The sequence below is a fragment of the Capsella rubella genome, unplaced genomic scaffold, assembly GCF_000375325.1.
Source record: "Capsella rubella cultivar Monte Gargano unplaced genomic scaffold, Caprub1_0 scaffold_6, whole genome shotgun sequence".
Lineage (NCBI taxonomy): Eukaryota > Viridiplantae > Streptophyta > Magnoliopsida > Brassicales > Brassicaceae > Capsella > Capsella rubella.
The window spans coordinates 5,236,255-5,257,426 of record NW_006238918.1 but is presented as its reverse complement, the minus strand read 5'-3'; the positions used below and the strand labels follow the sequence as shown (position 1 = coordinate 5,257,426).

At 36.1% G+C, this 21,172-nt stretch overlaps 7 protein-coding genes across 7 annotated transcripts; 1 reads left to right on the top strand and 6 right to left on the bottom strand.

Moving 5' to 3' along the window:
• The first annotated feature begins 293 nt into the window (after positions 1-293).
• LOC111830215 lies at positions 294-476 on the top strand. The gene has a single exon (XM_023781799.1). The coding sequence runs from the start codon at positions 294-296 to the stop codon at positions 444-446; it is 153 nt and encodes a 50-aa protein (XP_023637567.1). The 3' UTR covers positions 447-476.
• A 472-nt stretch (positions 477-948) lies between these two features.
• Positions 949-3,547, bottom strand: LOC17884492 (protein GAMETE EXPRESSED 3). The gene is made up of 8 exons (XM_006287227.2): positions 3,454-3,547; positions 3,195-3,382; positions 2,809-3,117; positions 2,470-2,719; positions 2,096-2,380; positions 1,787-1,966; positions 1,541-1,683; positions 949-1,449 (listed from the first exon to the last, which is right to left on the bottom strand). Exons 1-8 carry the CDS (start codon positions 3,545-3,547, stop codon positions 949-951), a joined length of 1,950 nt encoding a protein of 649 aa, XP_006287289.2.
• Positions 3,548-3,797: 250 nt separating this feature from the next.
• LOC17882220 (steroid 5-alpha-reductase DET2) lies at positions 3,798-5,052 on the bottom strand. Its single transcript, XM_023780650.1, has 2 exons — positions 4,649-5,052; positions 3,798-4,424 (listed from the first exon to the last, which is right to left on the bottom strand). Exons 1-2 carry the CDS (start codon positions 4,982-4,984, stop codon positions 3,951-3,953), a joined length of 810 nt encoding a protein of 269 aa, XP_023636418.1. The 5' UTR covers positions 4,985-5,052; the 3' UTR covers positions 3,798-3,950.
• Positions 5,053-6,224: 1,172 nt separating this feature from the next.
• On the bottom strand, positions 6,225-9,193 carry LOC17881942 (protein NSP-INTERACTING KINASE 1). Its single transcript, XM_006287191.2, has 9 exons — positions 8,920-9,193; positions 8,659-8,791; positions 8,495-8,566; positions 8,239-8,382; positions 8,080-8,151; positions 7,921-7,980; positions 7,732-7,829; positions 7,498-7,647; positions 6,225-7,407 (listed from the first exon to the last, which is right to left on the bottom strand). Exons 1-9 carry the CDS (start codon positions 9,047-9,049, stop codon positions 6,344-6,346), a joined length of 1,923 nt encoding a protein of 640 aa, XP_006287253.1. The 5' UTR covers positions 9,050-9,193; the 3' UTR covers positions 6,225-6,343.
• Positions 9,194-14,417: 5,224 nt separating this feature from the next.
• On the bottom strand, positions 14,418-16,839 carry LOC17883339 (pentatricopeptide repeat-containing protein At5g15980, mitochondrial). The gene has a single exon (XM_006287155.2). The coding sequence runs from the start codon at positions 16,689-16,691 to the stop codon at positions 14,679-14,681; it is 2,013 nt and encodes a 670-aa protein (XP_006287217.1). The 5' UTR covers positions 16,692-16,839; the 3' UTR covers positions 14,418-14,678.
• Positions 16,840-17,206: 367 nt separating this feature from the next.
• Positions 17,207-17,980, bottom strand: LOC17883749 (stress-induced protein KIN2). Its single transcript, XM_006288955.2, has 3 exons — positions 17,872-17,980; positions 17,617-17,685; positions 17,207-17,524 (listed from the first exon to the last, which is right to left on the bottom strand). The coding sequence occupies exons 1-3, from the start codon at positions 17,926-17,928 to the stop codon at positions 17,450-17,452; spliced, it is 201 nt and encodes a 66-aa protein (XP_006289017.1). The 5' UTR covers positions 17,929-17,980; the 3' UTR covers positions 17,207-17,449.
• Positions 17,981-19,684: 1,704 nt separating this feature from the next.
• Positions 19,685-21,065, bottom strand: LOC111828540 (S-adenosylmethionine decarboxylase proenzyme 2). The gene has a single exon (XM_023780577.1). The coding sequence runs from the start codon at positions 20,950-20,952 to the stop codon at positions 19,864-19,866; it is 1,089 nt and encodes a 362-aa protein (XP_023636345.1). The 5' UTR covers positions 20,953-21,065; the 3' UTR covers positions 19,685-19,863.
• Positions 21,066-21,172: the final 107 nt, after the last annotated feature.

Genomic DNA, 21,172 nt, shown 5'->3' with positions numbered 1-21,172 from the left:
TTTGGTTATATATTTAATTATTTATCAAAAATGTAACCATGCATGCATGCCGCAAGCTCCCTCTATATATACACACCTCCAAGAGTAACTCCTCCATCAAATCAGTTCTCTTCTTCTAATATCCATAGCCGATTTCATCTATAGCAGTCTAAAGCTACCATTCTTCTTTTTATAGCTTACTCTTTAAAAGACGAAAACAAGTCTCTTTTTCGCATAGAATCAAAACTTTCTCCCCTGCAAGTTTTTTTTGTTTCACCATTGTTATATCAAACGGGTTATTAGGAAACTTGAAAATGGAAATGAAGAAGGTCATGATGAGCTCAGAGAGATCAAAGGAGAAGAAGAGATCAATAAGTAGAAGGATGGGGAAGTATATGAAAGAGCAAAAGGGAAGGATCTACATCATCAGAAGATGTGTGGTCATGCTCCTTTGTTGGCATGACTGACTAAAAAGAAAAATGTTTAACTGTGCTAAGTCCAAATGTATGTGTGCATGTGGTTTAGTAAGTGATCAGGGAACGAGTAATTTATAGCTAGGGGGGAAACCGGTTTGCTTGGTTTTATTTTGTGATCATCTACCAAATTGTACATATAATGACCTCAACCGGTCGAGTCGATGGTTGTTTTTCTTAAAACTAATGTTATTCTATGCAATGGTTTAGATATTATTGTGTGATTCATTAATGGGTAAAGAGTTATAAATTTCTAACGTATTAATCTGTTCATCAGAATCAAGAGACGTATAATCTCATTAGATTTGGATTCAAGTTTCATATTGATCAATACAACTAACATGATTACTTGGTTAGTAAAATCCCGATAGATAAAGTCAAAAGGTTCCAAAACTACTACTAATTATGAATTACATTAAGATCATAATTACTATTGCTAAATATACACAATACAAATTTTCAACTGCAAATGTACACTATACAATCTTTCAGTCCCTTATTTAGTCGTCAAAGATAATGACCTCTTCTTCAAATATATGCTTCTTCTACCGCTTGCAATACCGCATGATTCATCATCATCACCATCATTGGAAGAGCCCTCTGAATGAGCGAGCAATTTTCCCTTTTGCTTCCAGTCCAAGTTATCATCATCCGTGACATCATCATCACCACTATATTGTTGGTCCCTATGGCTCTCTTCTTCTGAGGACTCATCGTGTGGTGTTTGCAAAATCGTGACACTTTCGTTCTCCCTATTTCGGAAAGAGAAGCTTCTAGAACCTCCTCCGTACAATGGAAGAACATAATCTTTTGACTTTGACTTTGACTCATCTATGTCTCTTCCAAGGCTATAGGTCGAACAGAGTTTCCTGTTCACATTTTCCCTCTCTTGAACCAGATCACCGATTTGATCAACCATGAATTCATCAGCCTTCGATTCATTCTGAAGTTTTGTTATTGATTTATCGATTTCTCTCTTCTTCCTGTGCAGCAAACGCTAAAAAGAGAAAAACTGACCGTAAGATACTGGAAAACAGAGATGCAAGAAATGAGGTAAGATACTTGTAACATAAGCTAGGGCTTCTCACTCTTTTGTCCAAGAAAGTACTGAATGGACGTCCTTGAAGCTTTTTTTTCTTCCAGAATATAAAACAGAACCTCACAAGAGCCGCAAATATGATCATGATCACAAACTCGAAGAGTATAAACCAAATTATCGCTCTTTCGTTACCTTCAACAAAAACATGAAAGTCATTCTTAGAGATATATGAACGTTCGATAAAAATATTTTTGAGGACATTGGAACATAGATTTTCAATTGTGATTAAGCTTACCAATGTAGATATCAAGATGCTCAGGTTCTGCAAACGAACAGCTAGATGATAGCTTCTCATGTTTGGAACGACATTGAAATGGATTGCCACGATTAGATGCAGCAACGAAAGCAAGAACAATCCTCTCGTCCAACACAAAATGTTGTAGATCTTCATCTAATAACAAACCTGCAATTTGATCTGATACAAAGACCATTATTTTTTTTCAAATCATCGAATTTTTTTATATAGTTTCTTCTAATAGACTGAAACTACTATATAGTTTCTAATAAACTGAAACTAGTCTTAGTTAAAACATTTGGGGTTTACCAGAATAACTCTGCGACCAATGGATAGATTTTGCCTCTGGAACTACAAGTGAAAAGACCGCGGTCTCTGGTTTCTTGGCCGACACATAAGTATAATCTTCAATGACAAGGTCGAGCTTTCCTTCTAGTTTTGTCTGAGAAACATAAACCGCATAGCCGGAGCAATCGAGTAATGGCTCTATTTGGATTACTGAATCTGTTAGTGCGTTTTTGGGTATCTTATAAAGCTCCCCTATTCTTGAGAAGGAGTACAATGACCCATCTAGTGAACCAATCGATACCCAACCTGTGAAAAAAAACAAAAAATATCAGCTAAAGAGATCGATCTTACAGGTGATAATTAATTATCTGATTAGGTTCGTTAATGAAACTGACTGTTTGAGTCTATGACAGGGTCTGAACCAGATGTTTCTGCTAATGGACCGACAGTATTTTGCCACAAAATGTTGCCGGAAAACGAATCTAACGCGAAAACAAGCGATTTCATAGGGAAAACGACGTAGACTAGACCGTTATTCCCCGGTGTAACGGTGAAGAAACGATCCACTAGAGTAAAATCTTGAATCCATTGGTAGTAAGTGCCACGGAGAGATAACGAGTAGAGTTCCCCTTCATTGTTTGCAATCTAAAGAAGTGGAAACAGAGCAAAAATCAAGAAACTTAAGCATATGATGAAACGTGCAATGGAGCGAGCAGAATAACAAGAGAGCTTACATAGATGCTTCCTTGGCAAGAATCAATCACTGGTCGAGAATCGAATGTACAGTTATCGTAATCCTTTCGACATCCTAATCGGTATCCGAATCGTTCGGTCTTAGGCTCTGCAATCCAGAGTTGCTGCCGAAGCATATTATAGGCGTAAAGACCATGATTCTTAACCGTGATGTAAACCGAAGAACTCGATATGCTAACAGCGAAACCGAGGATCGTTTCACCGGGATCGAAGAACAATTCCGGTTCGAATTTGGTTCCGTTTCTTGGGAAATTAACTCTCAGGATTCGATTCTCTGCAAGAACAAGCATCTACGTACAAAACAACCATCACTTTGAGAAACAGAGGAATCAAAAACAGAGTGATTGGTTTCATGGTTTAGGAGTACCTGGTTTAAGCCGGAATAAACCGGAGGAAAATCAGTGTTACATTTGAAATTCATATGTACCGACCAAGCTATTGAACCATTAGACTCGAAGGAGAAGAAGTCGTTGTCGGAGCAAGCATAGACTCTACCGTCGTCTCCGATGAGTGTCCTCGACAGAATTCGAACAGATTTCTTCTCCGCGATTTGGTCTTAAAGAGTTCTCAAAGAAAGGCTATTAGTTTCGAAAACTGTCAAAAATGTGGCGGGAGAAAGGAATTACCTGATAATTGAGAAACCACGGAGAAGACGAAGAAGAAGGGTAAGGAGATGAAAACAGATCTACAGGTGAGCATTGTTGCAGAGACGTGAGCCATAGATATTACGTTTTTTTCTACATCACACACTGAGTAAGATCAACTTAACACAGAACGACCTCTGTAACTTGAGATCGACGTAAAGCATTAGAGAGGAAGAAAAGTTTTAGAACCGAAACCACCCACATGGAACCGCCAATTATGCTTGCGACGGTTTACTACAGAGTCACACACTGTGCCGTTTATTGATCTGGAACAAGAACTGCAAGCCGTTTAATTCCCATTAATCCTCTAAATTCGTAAAGAGTCATTAATTCGTTAAATTTTAATTTCCCCATCAGTAAAACATGTGAACATACCAATCAAGCTTATAGTAGTAGTTTTTTATTCAGACACTTGCGGCCAACAACAATTTAAAAAAAAAAAACACAAAGGTCGTATTTGTGTGTTTGTAATGAAATCCCTAGAATACAAAGGGAATGAGAGCCTTGACATGCTTGGGGAAGTCATCAAACTTGGAAAGATACCAAGTTCGTGTAGCATAACTCCGACCGATGAGGTAGAACATTGTTCCCATGGCGAAAGAAAAGGAATAAATGGTCTGAGAGATGAGAAAGAAGCTCCAAAACACAAGGATCTCGAATAGATAGTGAGGGCATATGATTATATCAAAGAGACCTCCTTTTGGTATCTTGTACTCTTTCTTCCCATCGTCACTCCTTAGCTTAGCCAGCAGAACATGGTGATACAGATTCCCAACAATTCCCACCACGAACATTACAATCCCGGCGAGTTTCATATCGAAACTTGGCTCCGTAAGCCCCAAGGTGAGGTTTTGACTGTATAGCATCAAAACCGTGGATGAGAAATAGCTGCTACTTATGACGATGGCCGAGTCTACAGCCATCCCACCACTGTATTTATGTATGAACAGAACCTGTTCGATGAAATGTGTCAGAGAGAAACGAAGCTACTGCTATACCAATTCATAAAGAAGATAATAACAAATCCTAATCAAACCCAATAATTAGGCACCTAACAGGCTTAAATGATGATAATTAGGCAAGTATGTGAGCTAAGGTTATTCAATTACGAATGAACATAACTTGTTCGATAAAATGCGTGAGAGAGAGAGAGAGAGGAAGCTAAAGATTTGTTTACCTCGAAAACCCTCTTGAAGAAATGGAGGGCAAGAGCGGCTTTGAGAAGAAGGAACCTAAGATCATCAGAAGGTAAGACGAAGAAAGAGGCCGAAGCAGCTAAAAACGCAGGCGTGTATAACCAAAGCATTCCATTTCGGCTAGAGATGCTCCCCAATGGCTGCTTTTGTGGTTTCGCTGTTGATGTTGACGATGCGGCGAATTTGGAGTATTTGAGATGGTTCCCAGTCACTTCAGACCAACCGATCTTGGCTAGAGCGACTAATCCAACGGCGCTCATACCATTCAGCAATATCGACGGAGGCGGTGGATATACAAATCTTGTCACCATTTCCATTTTTTTTCTTTGTTTTTCTCTTTTGGAACCGGAAGAAGAAGAAGCTGTTTTATGCAATTTTGGATATGTTTTGTTTGTCCTCTCCAATTTCCCCTTCTATTAATAGCCACAAAAATATTATGAAAAAATACTTGACAATTAAGGAGGCACCGACAAGAGAAACCATATTCGGTAAAACGTGTATAAAAATATATACATCAAAAACAAAATTAATTATTATAATCAATATTTGTTTAGAATCAATTATAATAAAAACAATAATCATCATGAATAAATAAATTACTATAAAATTTCGATACATAAAATTTATTAGAATTGAATTTTAACAAAAATTAATGTAAATTTGAGAATAAATAATAACATAACAGTTATATTTCACTAAATTTTTTATATGTATATAGATATATATTATCATTTTATATAATTATTAATTTATAGTATTATTGGGACTATATATTTATAAAGAATTTTTTAAAAAATTATTGTTTTATTATTTTATCGAAATGTGTTTAAAATTATACTGTTTCAATTTGAAACTGAAAAAAATTATTAATTTATAAAATCTATTAATTTATGGGTGTAATTCTTGTCTTTACATCTAATTATTAGTGATCGTATTAACAAAAAAAGCTTTATATAATGTGAATTCTGACTTGTGAAGTCTTTTGTGTGAACGTTTCTATTTGTGGGTGTAATAATGTAAGTCTGACTTTTGAATCTAATGTGAACAATTCGAAACATGCCGTTTTGCCTGTTTTAGTGGACGGATAACGTCCACGTGGTGTTTCCTTCAATGCGCAAAACACGTCGTTTCTCCGACGAAGAGAAGGACTACACGCCGTTCAACTGAAATGTTCATCCCTGACGTCGTCATTGATTTTAAGTTCCGTTTTAGTTTTGATAGCCGTAGCGCCGTTTCTAGGAGCAACATGTGTTTGTCTGTTCACTTTATCTTTTGAATTTTCTTTTCCCATCAGGTAGGTGAATTGTGTACATACTATATGAAAGGTGGAGTATGCTGTAAACCTTGTGAGAAGATGAATTCCACTTCTCAAACTTGAAATCCAAACAACCTACTACACTGTATGCACAGTTTTCCTCTGCTCTACATATATACTTGAAACTTTTGTTTATATAAAAACACTACAGTAATTAATCCTAAGTACATTAAATAACTTCTTACACAACAAGCCTATACAGTTACAGAGACACAGCATTTCCCCCCCCCCCCCACCCCCAAACAAAAACCTCTCCTATTATACAACAAACCAAGATTTCCTACAGATTCAAGAAATTAACAAAAACATCTTCTTCTTCTTCTTCTTCTTCTTCTTCTTCAGGTTCATGCATGTATAGGCTTCATCTAGGACCAGAGAGCTCCATTGCTTGCACCAGTAAAGTGGAGTCATCTGTAAGATCAGAGTATCTGTCTGAGGATGAGATTAGTTCATTGATCCTGTTGCTACATTTTGAAGTACTATCTGTTCTTTGAGAAGCTTCCCATCTCTCTGCCAGTCCATCTCCTTCCAGCATTCGAACAACTTCAGACATTTTCGGTCTGTGTCCTGGCAGATACTGTGTGCACAACAAAGCCACTCTTACCATTTCGTCTAACTCTATCTCATCATAGCTCTTCTTCTTCAACAACTCTTTATCTACAAGTTGCTCAAGTTTCTTTTCTTGATGAATCTTTTTAACCCAATCAAGCATCACACCTTTCTGGTTCGCCGCTTTACCAAACTCAAAAGCTCTTTGTCCCGTTACAAGCTCAAGAAGAAGAATCCCGAACCCAAAGACATCGGTTTTTTCAGAGGATTGACCAGTTGATAGATACTCTGGAGCAATGTGACCCACCGTGCCTCTAACCGCGGTTGTGACATGTGAATCTTGATGATCCAAGAGTTTAGCTAAACCAAAGTCGCCAACAACAGCTTCACAGTAGTCATCAAGAAGTATATTCGCTGCTTTAACATCGCGGTGGATAATCTTGGGATCACATTGCTCATGGAGATACACAAGCCCTCTTGCAGCTCCTATCGCTATCCTCTTCCTAATGCTCCAATCAAGAACCGGTTTTGCTTTCATGCGAGATGCAACGCTTCCATTAGACATGTAAGGATAAACCAGAAGCTTCTCTGCTTGTGTAATGCAGAAACCGTAGAGTCTTAAGAGGTTTCGATGAACAGCTAAACTGATCATTTCGACTTCTGTCTGAAACTGTATCTCTCCTCCTAATGCTCCTCCATCTTTTAGTCTTTTCACTGCAACCACGGTACTGTCCCCAAGTATTCCTTTGTATACATTTCCATAGCCACCTTTCCCCAGTAAGTTCTTACTGCTGAAGTTATTCGTTGCGATTTGAAGCTCCCGGAAACCAAATCTCTTCAGGTTTCCAAGTGAAACTTCCTCATGATGATTCCCATCTGATGGAACATAATATATAAACTTTCTTTAAAATGAATCATTTTAGTTAAGAATGTTCTGTGCTAGAAAGAAACTGAAAAGGATCGTACCCTTAACATCAAAGAATGTGTTTTGGTTATGTCTTTGTCTCCACCAGAGAAACAACCCAACAGCAATGAAGATCAATGATACAGTGCCAACACTGGACCCAACCGCGATTGCCATTTTGTGATTCCTTGATCTACTGGTGTATAAAGGAGCTTTATAAAAAGAAAAGAGTTGTTAGACTTAGGATTTCTCAGAATACCAATATTGAAGGTTTTTCAAGTTAGTTAGTTAGTTACCTCCAGTTGCATTCAAATTCATAGACATTGGTATCAATGTAGTTCCATTGCAGTCTGGTTCAGTCCCCGTGGGACAGATCAGCGGGTTCCCAACGATGCTGTAATCAAAAGGGAAACAATGAAAGGGTTATCATAGAGATAAAAGAGAGAGTGGAAGTGTTAGACATTGAGAGTGGATTAATCAATCACCTAAAGGTCTTTGGAGCAAATCTTGGAACTGGACCACTGAGATTGTTGTATGATAAATCACTGGGAAATAATAACAGATCAAGTAAGTCTATACATCAAAGTACATGTTACTAGCAAGTGGTTACTGGTGAACATGAACTAAAGATATAATTAGCTTACAGGAAGGCAAGTTGAGTCATATTGGATAGTGACAGTGGAAACACTCCAGAGAGAGAATTGTTGTTAAGCCTCCTGATGGATACACACAATGTAACATATCATGATCACATATTCCTTACAAAACTAAGAGATCCATAAAATAAATGTTACTAATCTTACAGGTATTGCAGGCTTCGTAAATAGCCTACTGAAAAAGGAATTTCACCGCGGAAGAAGTTGTCAGAGAGATCAAGAGTCTCAAGCCTCGTAAGCCGACCAATCTCAGCAGGAATTTTTCCTGTAATGTTATTGTTCTGCAGTAGCCTTTAAGAGAACAAAAAAAAGAATAATCATCAAGTACAGACACAAACACACAAAGTGTAATCAGTGTTCAAAATTTTTGTAATGACAACATAACACAGTAATTAGTACTCACACAATCCGAAGATTAGTTAAGTTGGTAATGCTTGGAGATAATGTACCAGATAAATTCTGACTAGGTGTGCCCCTGTTATAAAATTAAAACTTCAGATGAACATGGTTTGCTCATCAATATAATAATAATAATAATATGAAATGTTAATAATGTTGAAAACTTACAAGCCAATGACAAAGTTTTCTGAAGAACAAGTAACCATAGTCCAACTACAAGGATCAACAGCATCTCTATCCCAGTTGTCAAGAACACCATGAGGATCATGTAATGAAGCTTTTATGTCCATCAAAGCTTGCACTATAAGAATCACACATTAAAGCTCATTAGATCAAGAAACAACAAACAAACACACACATATCTATATGTAAACGCAGCTAACTAGAAAGGTAAAATTGAAACTTAAAAAAAAAAAGGAGTTAAATTACCTTCAAAGTTAACTCCTTTAGGAGAAAGCAGTCCGTTTACAGAGCAGCTGGTGAGAAGGCATAATAAGAAACCCAAGAAGCAAAAGAAAGATCTTGTTATCATGAGCATCATAACTATAGTACTCTCCATTGTTGAAACAGAGAGAGGAATGAGCAGAAAACAAGATGTACTCAGCTTCCAGATAATTTGGTATTTGATGGAGAGAGAGAGAGAGAGAGAGGAGGAAAAGAGAGATTTGAAGAATCAAAAAAACCAAATCTTTTTATGCCTTTTTTTCTTGCTTTTTTAAAAATTTGGGTTATAAAAGTACTATAAACAACATTTCAACATCAAGAAAATATTGCAGAAGCAAGAACCCACTTCACCAAAAGCCATAATCTTTTGTTTAGAAAAAAGAAGTTTTTTTTTCTGTATGTCAGAAAACAATATAAAAAAAAAAATATATATATATAACCAGATTCATTGGTAGTATAAAGTGAAAATTCATAGCATGCTTGTCGATAAAGCTTGTGTGTGGGGAGACCGTTAAAAAGAAAAAAAAGAAAAAGAAAAAAGTAATACATAATTTGATTTAAAAAATGTTAAATAAATAAATATATATACCCATATTCCTGTAATCGACAAGAATAGTCAGTAAAAAAGCAAATCTAATTTTGTATATTCAAAAATTAAAAAAGGGTAAAGCAGGAACTTAAAATACTGTTCTTTTGCTAGCTGCCACCCTGTCATGTTTTTTGTCTATGGTTTTTGGTTCTGGTTTTACAAAAAAAAAATAGCAAAAAAACAAATATATTTGTTGCATTTCACATATAACTAATTACAATATCTAGATTTTTAAAGTGTAGAAGTATGATGAAACATAAGTTTTTAAAAGTTTCAAGGGTTGATTAAAAACTAGAGTATTGTTATGTTTTCAATCCACCATAGTTAACTGATGGCTTGGTCATTCATAAGCTTTTATCAATTCCTAGCTCAGTATATACATAAATATCTTTGTACATGTAATCAAAAACATTTGGGGTTGTGTTTTGAGAATGTGAGAACTTCGATGAGAAGATTAATTGATTCTATGAAACCAATTAAAAGAAACTATATATAGCTAGGCTCAAGATGATAGTATCATGTTTTCTTTATTTATTTATTGATTTTGTTGCCTGCCCACTCAATTTTCAGCATCTTTGTCTTCTCGATGTGTGGAAAATACGAACATCTTACATATATATGTATACCACATTACAGTAGTATTTTGGAGACTCAAGATAATATCAACTCTTTTATATAAAATTTAGATCTTAACAGCCAGAATACTAAACTTTATCCCACTCCTTTTCACTATTTTACAACTACAAAATCTTACATTTACTAGTATTATAATTTATATTTGATAGTTTGTATTTGGAGTGTACTAATAATATATACTCACTCCTACAAGGATATATAATGAGATAACACAGAATCCAAGTCTCTGAAGAGCATTACAATTTGTCCAAAGCGAGCGTCGTTTTCATGAGTTTTTGTCTATGAGTGAGTTGGCAGTAATCTTATGACAACCATTTGCATTTGTTCAAAGTATCTATTTATACTATAACTCAACTACTACTACATTAATTCGTGGTCGAACAAATGTGGTTTAGTTTAGTTTAGGTCATGTACTCATGTCTTTTTCTGTTAACCAAAATATTATTTAGTTAGCTATATCATTCATTAGGGAGTTTTGTTGGTTTTCTTAGATTATTGAAGCTTATCTGATCATTATACGAGACCATTTCAGACTATATATTTGTTTTCTTTTTCAATAATGTAGCGCACACACACTAAAATGAGTTTGCAAGGTGTTATATATAGTTCGTACATCATTCATTGTTATCTTCATCGATGCTGTACCGACCTGAAGATTAACCAAACGGAAAGAAACAAAAACAAATATTCTAAATTTGTGGTGAACAAATAAAATAAAAATAAAATTTCCCTTGTTCAAGAACTACTCATTCCTAGTCAAGTTTTTATAGTTTTGGTCTCCACGTGACACGGTTTCTTAAGAACTCGATTTATGAGAAAACAATCATTAATATTTAATGCTTTATTTTTTCCTTAGTTTGATTTTGACGTTTGATGGAAAATGAGTTCTGTGCATTCAAGTAGGAAAACAATAAATAAATGAAATAAAAATCAAAAAAAGTTATGAAGATTACAAAAACATGACATGAAAGATTGTGCAGAATGCAAGATATAGAGAAAAATATGGTTCCCAACTTGAGTCTAGTCCTATATGCCTAAGTTGGTTTTATTTGTCTCAACTTCAATACTGTTCTGTTTGGGAGATTAACTGACGATGTTATATTAGTCTGTTTCTTTTTCTTGATTACTAACTACAATCTTTGCACATTGTTTAATTTAGTTTAAAATTTTGCTACATTTTTGTATAGCTCAAGAATCAAGATTAGATACAAAGATGATTTTATTTTTGTGGTTTTTGAGTGATCTAACTCGCTTATGAGAATTTGAACTATTTCTGCCATTTACAGCGATTACTTTGTATATATATATATTTGGCAATGTTATATAATACGGTACACCCAATTGTCTAAACACTTTGGTTTTTCTTACTTAGAGTTTTGTATTTGTCTTTTTAACTCACCTAATTGTCATCAACGTCCTGGTGAGACGAGACCCGATATATATACTAAGCTATATAAATTTTTTGTTTACATCCAAAGACAGTTTTATATGCTTGATTTTAACGCTCAAATTAAAAAAGATACTTACAAGTTTATATGGAAGCTTTTTTCTTTATTTTCGAATCTTATAAACTTTTTATACACTCCTAAAGTGGACTGTTCATTAGGAGTCATCAAGTAGACAATTACAAACATTTTATAATCATATTGTTTCAAAATCATCCGTTGAAATCATGGAATATTGAAATTATTTTCGGTTCCATCCGGATAAAATTTTCTCAATAATTGTAATTGCATGGTTTATTGGAAGGAATATCATGATTATAAACCATGTCTTGTCGGTCCATGAAAATGAATCGTCGAAGCCACTTTCCATCATTTCCTTCCTTATCTTTGTGATTATTACATCAAAGCGTGACATTATTAGTTAGTTACTTACTTTACCGTTAATATTTCTTATCAAAGAGAATTATCTCTTATTATAAGATCACTTTATATCATGTTTGTATGATAATTTTTTATAAACTACTTCTTTTTTTTAATGATTTTTCATATAGATATTTTTAAAATCTGTAAATTTTTGTTATACTTTCTGTTAATACACCAAATCATTTTTTCTAGTTAGTAGAGACTAGAGAAGTATATGTAGTAGAGACTAGAGAAATATATGTTTGAATATATAGTTGATGCAATACCCACACAAATCATCACGAAAGATTATAACGAGATTCTGTTCCAAATATTAAGGTTATAGTAATTTCTGAGTCGTGACATGAGGAGTGTAAAGATCCAATCTAATTATCCACACTTCATCACGATTTGTAAATTTGTTTGGTTTGTGGTGTAATACAATTATTTTGTTATGTTTTGTGAAGCATGTTTGGACCACACCCCCAACCTTCCAAATTAGTGGTTTTAAGTGCGGTTAACATTTTTCTTTTATTTTATTCAAAAATATTTTAAATGTTTTAAAATTATTTCTTCCATTCGAATAGTAAAAAAACTCATTAAATTTATATATCATATTTATTATATATAACTGTTATATAAGTTTTGCATGATCCATACTAACAAGTACGTAACAACACTAGCTCAGATTGTTTACCATAGTCGGCTTCTTTTGAAGCAACCATTAATTCGGGTGTCACCCTTTCAAAGTTTCAAACCCTAAATGATAAATCAAAATCTTATTACAAGTTTCAACTGTGAATTTTCAAAAAAATAATTGTGGACAAAATCATGACCATTGGTTTTGGATGTATCATGGGGCAACTGTGTTCATATTTCTCTTTGAAATATCTACATCATGTGTTTAATGCTTCTGGATTCACCCCAACACACCAACTACTACTACTACTCCTATTCAACTATTCCTTCTTGTGTTTTGTTTTGTTTCAACAACATGCATCATGGGATTTAGTTTTAATTATTTGTTTGGTATATAAACAAAAACACATCAACATTTCATTTTCATCACTCAACATTAAATGCCACGACATTCTAACAAATCATCTTTCAACCGAAAAACCTACCAATTTTTTTAAAATTTGATTTTAACAACCCACTTGATGATTACATGCCATGTTTAAAAAGTTCATTCCATTCGTTGTATTTTGTAGATAATTAATCATCATATTTTTCAAGCTAAAAGAAAATTATACACGAATCTTAGAATCATGACTCATCCATCTATTCTATATATAGAGCTCATTCAAATTTAAATAACTTGATGATCAATGCGTAAATATTAGATTAGAGTAGTTGCATAAACCAAGGTCCCCAAAATCAAGCGGGGTAAAGCGTGCCTTAGTGCTTACACAATTGATTTTTTTCCCTTTTTAAAAAAAAACAATCTTTCTAATTTCCTTTTGAAGCTTTTTCCCGGGAAAGTGATAGAAACTTTGTCTCCTCGTTTATGAAAGTTGGAGGAACCACCTTTAAACATAGGAAATATGCTTAGTTGTTCTCTTTCTTCTAACTAAGTTGCGACCCTTGAGCATATGGCTTTGCTTCTTCGTAAAGCCGGAAACCCGCCGGATGAATCCAAGGGTTTTGAAACGGTCCCCTTTTGTTTAAACAGCAACTAATCATAGAGGCATCATGACACATCTCTCTCTTCTTTCTTTCACTCTTTCACTTTCTTTTGTCTCATTTCCTGGAAGAATATCAATTAAAGGCTTTGGCTTTTTATGTTGCTTTGTCACTCTCTCACCGATCTGTTCCTCCTCGTTCAGTCCTTTTTCCTCCACACCCTCTCTGCACAAAAATTCAAAACCACTTTGCAGGGATGATGCTATTGACAATGAGAATGATAACGGTGCAAGGTTTCATACATCCACATTACAGATTTACACATCAAGATTCAACCATAACAGATTCGATATACACCACGACAAAGATCATCACTACAATGCAATAGCCAATTTACAAAGCAGATCGTGCTTTTGTGGTCCTGTTTCTCTTTCAATAATCAGAACCGAACAAAGACTATGGAAAACTATCCCTGAGCCTCTTTCTCTATCTGATAGATTAGTACCATTGGTGTCTATATCTCTCTGAGGCCCATGAATGGTTTACAAAAGGCTTGGTTGATTCCCTGCAGGCTGCAACAAAAGTGAAGCCTTTTTTTGGGTTTTGGCGCATCATTTCCTTCTTCTCAAGTTCTACACTAAATAATGAGACTTTCATATACAAACATCTCATCAACATAGGTCATCCAATTTTGATACCATAAACACTTGGCAATGTCAAACACAGGTATTTGATCAATGGGCACTAACACATTGGTACATAAGAAATTAAAAAATGAAAACGAGAGCTACAGACAGATCTTGTTGATAATACTCAGAACAATCCATCATCCATGGCAGAGCCAAGAAGCACAAGATGATAATCAAGTGGAAATAAAAGAACCAGAGTACCTTGAAATTATTTTGCCAGTGCACCAGGTTGATGAAAACAGTTAACTGGTGAATGGTAAACACATGTAAACAAAAAGGAGAATTTCTGGCCAAAATTTTTGAAACAAAAGCCCAGAAACAACAAAACAAGACTTGAGGGAATGTAAACTTAAACTAGAGCTAGGCTGAAGCAGCCAAAGGTTTTTCTACAGCAGATTCATTAGGTTTCATGGAATTGAAGAGTTCTAGAACATCTGGATTGTTACGGATATAGTTTGGGCACAAAGAGAGTAAATCCTGTGCCTCACTGTGCCTTGCAGACTTCAACATTGTTTCGAATACACGCAAAACCACTGACATAGATGGAAAGTTCTTCGAAGTCATAGCTTTCATAAAACCGAGAGCTTCCGTGCTTTTTCCTGTTGTTGAGAAGTAATTCATGAAAGGGTCAATGAAAGGAGGGAACCCGTGATCTTTCATTATCGGTAGAAGACTCAAAGCTTCTTCAAACCCACCATCTCTTGCAATCTTCTTCTTCAACAGATTCGTCACCAAGATTTTGTATGTGCTATGACAAGGTTTCAGCTGATTGTGTTTTACTTGAGCACTTAAAAGCTTGTATGCATCTCTTGCCTGATTCTTGTTGCAATAAGCAAGAACCAACTTCTCAAATGCATAATCAGCAGAGGAGACTCCTGCTTTTCCAACCATTTTCTCAAAACACACTAAAGCTTCATCAAATTCCCCGGAATCACAATACCCTTCAACTAGAGATGCCATTGCCTTGTCATCTAGATTATTTCCAGATGCTTCCATAAAGACTACAAATTCATCAGCTTCGTCTTTCTTCCCCTTATGACTTAGACTTGATGCAATCATGCTCTGCAGATCACTACTAGGAACATAGCCTCCTTTCTTCATTTCTTTCAACACTTCATTGCTCTGTTCAACCCGATCCACGCTTTTTAAGGACTTTAAGACAGATTTTAGCAAGGAATCCGTCAAAGAGTTACCATTTCTGGTATAAGCTTCCACAGCTCTTGAAAACAAATTCATATCTAAAATCTTGGCAGTGACAATTTTCTTGAGCAACAGACAGAAGCAGTGAGGGGTGGGTTGGTTACTACTATCACCCACCATTGCAATCTCGAATAAGTCAACAGCTTCCTTGATCAATTTGGTCTGGCAGAACCTCGTTGAAACTCTAACATAAGTCTCTAGTTCCACTTCATAACCAGCACTCCTCATTTCTTCGATGATGTTCTGAAATCTATCGAGAAACTTCTCTTTTCCCAAAACCCTAGCCACAGCATTATAGGTTTTCTCATCATGCTTAAAGAGACCAGACTCATCAATCCACCGGAAGAACAACAAAGCTTTCCTGGGTTCAACATCAAGACTTTCCACAATCGTCTTCACTAAATCACTTTGAAACTCAACATTCAAATCTTTGACCTGTTTCTCGACATCATCACCCCATTCTTCTTTCATCACAATCTTACACACCCTATCGCAAACCTTCTCCGACGAATTATCTAAACAATCTGAAGAGAAAAGCTTTTTCAGCCTCACCAAATCACTCTCAAGGCCATCTTTCTGAAATTTCTCACCGACTTTATCTCTAACGTTAGCCGACAAACCATGTCCTTTCTTCTTCATAGCATCAACCAACCCCCAAAACTCATCAACAAGTCCATTACCACCTAGAATACGCAGCATCATGTTATAGTTCTTCGAGCTAAGGTCCTCATGATTAGCCTCCTTAATCCACTGAAAAAACCTTTTCGCAACATCAGGGTTTGATTCGAGCTTTCTCAAAACCTTCAAAGCTAAATCTTGGCTAATCACGACGATATCACCCGATTCCAACTCTTTCCTAATCTCATCTCCACCACTTAATCTGCTAAAGATATCAATCACGCTAGCCTCAGGAGAAGATTTCTCTTCAATGGCAGGCTCGGACGAGAAGCTTCGACCGACTGACTTAAGCAAAGAGCCAGAGCTCGTCATTGGGGATCTTAAGGAACCAAGTTGTTCGCTTTGTTGCAAAGCTCCGATCCCAGAAGGAAGGTGAATGAAAGAAGAGAAAGATCGAGTTGAAATGGAGGTTACCTGAGAACAAGGGGAAGGATAAGGAAGACGAGATCGGTGGTAGCTTCGAAGAAGCAGCAATCGCCATTGTTGATATCTCATCTTCTCAGATTTGATCCGGGTTACCACAGAAACAAAAGGGTATAGTAAAATGGATTTGATCTGATACAAAAGCTTGATCCTTTAGAAAGAAACGAGAGACTGAGGAACAGCGATTGCGAAGCTCTGGGAAATGTTAGGGTTTTAGTGAGGATTTTGATTTCTGAGGTAAACGAAACCATCTAGTTCAGGGAGAAGGTCACGTTGCAATGAATGACGCAGAGAGCAAAACAAACAACCAAAAATAAACTTATGATAATTCGATTTTCGCCCCTAATTTATTGTAATTACCAGTTTTCTGTCGTATAGTTTTAATTGCATCAGTATTAACCATGACCACACCGATTTTAGGACTGGTAAAGATAAATAAACCAATTTTTCTTTACCTTAATTTGTTAATATTTTTAGTGATCCTTTTTTGCTTCTGTGTGAACTTTATTAATAATTCGACTTAATTGATATGAGAAACTCATGATCTTAAAGCTTTAAGTGAAAATAAAAGGTAAGGATAAAGCTAATGGAACGTAATAAGTAGATGTTTTTGATTGACTTGAAGCTAAATTACATTAAACATCCAAACATACATCTAAAGGGAGAGAAACATTAAAAACATTACAAGAGACTAAAAACAACAACAACATCAGCAACAACATGGTACGATGAATATCATGAGAATCAATTGATAGATCGAACTCCCAAATTTATTTAAAATCCCCAACAATTAATTAGAACATTCCATTGCTGTGATTCTGGATCGCTAGCTACTTGTTCATGCCGGTCTTATCCTTCACAAAGTTAACACCTCCAGCTGCTGCATCCGATATGTTCTTTCCCGCCTATATACGTATACACAATACAAAAATATCAGAAATCTACCTACTTGTGATATGTAATTTTATATATGTGTGTGTGTGTGTGGATTGTTTACTTGTTGTGCGGACGCTCCAGCTGCAGCAGCAGCATCCTTGGCCTTGTCCAGCAGAACATTGCTCTTCTCCTATATACACACCATTGTCAAACACAAACATCAGTAACATAATTATGAAAAACTAAATTAAACAAGAGAATACAAGTTTTAAAGCACAAATAGTAAGTTTAGAGTATATATATCGAATTACAAGTTTTAGATTGAACAATTAGTTCAGAATAATTCTAATTTTTGTGAAAGAGAGAAAAAAGAGACCTCAGCTTTGCCAGCGGCCTGACCGGCTTGGAAGGCATTCTTGTTGGTTTCCGACATTTTCTTTTCAGATATTTTTTTTCCTTAGAGAATTGGTTTTGTAATGAATTTTGATGATGAGAGGAGTAGTGGGCTTAGAGTTTGTACTTATAGGCCAAATGGAGATATTTGTGTGGTTACACGTGTAATCTTAATCCACGTGGATTACGTTTAATGGCTACGATGAGTTTTGCCTTATGTCGGTAGCTTTTTATTGGCTGTTCAAGAGTTCACGTGTCTTTGTTTGTATAGTGTGATATGCATAGTATAGCTACGATTTGAAAACTCTTTCTGTGTGGTCCTCTCGCGGCGAGAGTCTCGCCTCCGTGTGGTTTAGTTTTTCAAGATGATGAGTCTTTCAAAATATCTCGTGTTATAGTAATTTACTAGCATAGAACTTTTTTTGTTTTTTTTTAAACAATATTACCTGCTCTGCTATAAATGTGGTTCAAAACAGAAATGTGAAACGTGGGGTTTGTTGCATATGCGTTTGGCAAACATTTCGTGTTATCATCGGCGAAGAAATTAAAACTTCCTAGAATGTTTCAATTTCTTATCAGAACAGCTTAAATGGTGCCTGCTTTTAGAATGGTTGGAAAGTTAGATGGTAATATGGTATTGTTTGCCAACTTAAATGTTGTGTTTACCGAACCTCCCGTATTTTCATGTTTTTTTTTTTTTTTGTTTTTTTATAAAACCATTCTAAATACACAAAAAAATTGAAAAAAAGTTTATATAATTTTGTTTTATGAATTGGTAACTTTCTACACAATTCCAGCTTGTATTTGTTGACATGCGATTGAATCTAGTTGACTTACTACTATTCGATGGTTGCAACGACATTGGGTTTTCATGTCGGATTGGTGAGGACTCAGGAGGTATGGGGACGGATACGTTCATCGGCCCAAGAGTATGACGTACTGTATGAACCACAATTGTAACTTATTAAACCAAAAGGAACTTAGATATTCTCTTTATTATATTTGAGTTTATATGTTTGCCAATCCAAACAGTTTATGGTTGAATTAAATTTACTTTTTATCCCATTGTATGTATGTACTCTGAATAACCTGCATCCAGTATTACAAATCGATTTATATATTTTCTCATTTGTACATTAGCCAACACATTGTCACATATATAATGTACAATTTTATACATTAGCCAACACATTGTCTCATATACATTAGCCAACACATTAAAATTAGCTATTTTCAAGAATAGCATATACAACTTGTTGGTTATGGTTATGGATCTCTCATATCATCAAAGTTAAACTAGAAATATTTTGTAAGGTGATAATGGTCTGGATAGGTTCATGTAATGGTCTGGGTTACGTGATTTCCTCTGTGTGTAAGGATTATGGAAAGCTAGCTAGCTTAAGCCAAACTTTGGGTACCATAGTTGCGTTATTATAAAACTTCAGTAGTTCGGATCGACTTATATACGTTTTCTGATCCATTTTTTTTATCCCTCACGTTTTAAAATTTACAACTTCCCTCTCACAAAAAGCAGTGCCAACAACAATATCATGAACGCTTTTAAAAAACCAAACGGCATATACACACAATCGAATTCGCAAACACGTTTCCTCTCCCGTTTTGGTTAGAATAAGAAACGTAGTGATTCTCTTTGAAGACAACCTCGTTCCGTTCGTATGAACTATGAAGACTACCCAGCCAAACGTAGTCGTTTAGATTATCTAACTACGAGGTCAAAACTATATTTCAACCTTCAATGTTAATGTACAGTGAATCCATTGCAGAGTAAATCAAAATCATGAAAATGATCATCATATTAATAGAGATAAAATTTATAATATTATTCATCATCCGAATTCACATAGACCAGACACAATCACTGGTTTTAGGGAAATAAGAAGAAAAAAACATTATCCATAACACATTATTATTCGAGAAAACAAACTTAAAAAACTTGAGCTTATTAAGTTCCCTTTTATTCCTTCTCGTCCTCGCTGTGGCAGCTACTGTTGCTGCTCCATTCACATTTCAAGGTAGATCTTGGAGAACCGCAATACTTTCCTAGCTTCTCAAACCTCTGATACATCACTGCTCCTCTCTCTTCTCCTAGAGACTCCATTGTTAACTCTCTGCATCCGTAATCGTCTAGGTCCACAGCGAGACCTGAGCCATATCCCTTCTGTTCGACGCTAGAGTGGACAGCTACTGAGAATTGCTTTGGCTCGAAGCAAGTTAGCACCTTCGAGACCAGGTGGCTCAAGTCCATGGTTGTGAAATCGTATCCCACTGCTTCAAAGCTAGCGTAGCTGAAACCATCCTCTGGAGTCACATGGATGGTGGAGATTGCATCACCTTCGATGCTGTTCATTGAGTAGCCACAGGGCTCAAACTCAAAGTCACAGATCTGGGATTGAGGAAGTATCTTTCTGATGCCAGAGTTATCAGTCATAGAACCAGCCGAGCTTGATTCCTTCTTGTAGAAGACAGATGCCTTGTCTTTGTCCAGACCAGTCATACACATCTCGAGTGTGTAGACATTCTTGTTGTTGTTGTCGTTCTTGGCAGACGCAGAGTAAACATGCCATTTCTTGGTTTCATCATCGTTGCCCATGAGATATGCAACACTGCTCAAACCCAGCTTAGCGAAGTGGGCATCGAGAACAGAGACTTCTTCAGAGAAGTTGCGGTGAGGGAATGGCTGGCCTCCAGGACAGAGGAAGCTTCCACGAGTGTACCTCACAGCCTTAACCTCAAGAGAGAGCTCAGCGGCCAACCTCAAGAGTGGCTCGATAGAGAGGAGGAGCTTAGTTGTGCCGCAGGTCTTGATAACGATCTTGTAAGGGAAGATAAAGAGACTGGACTCAGAGAGAACATAAGAGTCGAGCTGATCGTTGGAGAGAGAAGAAACGATGGTGCACTCAGCTGGCTGGAGGATCTCGTCGATCTGAGACTTGGCCAGAGCACGGAGACCTTTGCCTTGAGGGTCAAGAAAGAGACCAGGCTCAAAGAAAGAAACTTCAAGGCGCTTCTCGTAGCCTTCAAATCCGATAGCAGACATGGCCATATCGGTTTGTTCTTGTTGTTGTTGAGAGGAGAGAAGGATGGGAACCAGAGCTTTGAGAGGTAAAAAGAGAATGTTTTTGTAATTGGAAAGCAATGGAGGAGATTGACTAGTAGTACTCAGGATGGCCTCTTAGCGCAGTTGGAGTAGACAGAAGATTTGAATTTCTTGATGCCACCGAAAGGACGAACGTCTTCAATGCTGTAGCCGAGGGGTGCTTCGT

Coding starts and splice junctions, on each gene's coding strand:
- LOC17882220 (XM_023780650.1), bottom strand. CDS start 4,984: ATGGAAATGGTGACAAGATTTGTATATCCACCGCCTCCGTCGATATTG. Junction 4,425..4,648: donor TCTTCAAGAGGGTTTTCGAG/GTAAACAAATCT, acceptor TTCATCGAACAG/GTTCTGTTCATACATAAATA.
- LOC111830215 (XM_023781799.1), top strand. CDS start 294: ATGGAAATGAAGAAGGTCATGATGAGCTCAGAGAGATCAAAGGAGAAG.
- LOC111828540 (XM_023780577.1), bottom strand. CDS start 20,952: ATGGCCATGTCTGCTATCGGATTTGAAGGCTACGAGAAGCGCCTTGAA.
- LOC17884492 (XM_006287227.2), bottom strand. CDS start 3,547: ATGGCTCACGTCTCTGCAACAATGCTCACCTGTAGATCTGTTTTCATC. Junction 3,383..3,453: donor CGTGGTTTCTCAATTATCAG/GTAATTCCTTTC, acceptor GAACTCTTTAAG/ACCAAATCGCGGAGAAGAAA. Junction 1,967..2,095: donor TTGGTCGCAGAGTTATTCTG/GTAAACCCCAAA, acceptor TCTTTGTATCAG/ATCAAATTGCAGGTTTGTTA.
- LOC17883749 (XM_006288955.2), bottom strand. CDS start 17,928: ATGTCGGAAACCAACAAGAATGCCTTCCAAGCCGGTCAGGCCGCTGGC. Junction 17,686..17,871: donor AGGCCGCTGGCAAAGCTGAG/GTCTCTTTTTTC, acceptor GTGTGTATATAG/GAGAAGAGCAATGTTCTGCT. Junction 17,525..17,616: donor CTGGAGCGTCCGCACAACAA/GTAAACAATCCA, acceptor ATACGTATATAG/GCGGGAAAGAACATATCGGA.
- LOC17881942 (XM_006287191.2), bottom strand. CDS start 9,049: ATGGAGAGTACTATAGTTATGATGCTCATGATAACAAGATCTTTCTTT. Junction 8,567..8,658: donor GAAAACTTTGTCATTGGCTT/GTAAGTTTTCAA, acceptor ATTTTATAACAG/GGGCACACCTAGTCAGAATT. Junction 7,648..7,731: donor GAATTTGAATGCAACTGGAG/GTAACTAACTAA, acceptor CTTTTTATAAAG/CTCCTTTATACACCAGTAGA.
- LOC17883339 (XM_006287155.2), bottom strand. CDS start 16,691: ATGAGATATCAACAATGGCGATTGCTGCTTCTTCGAAGCTACCACCGA.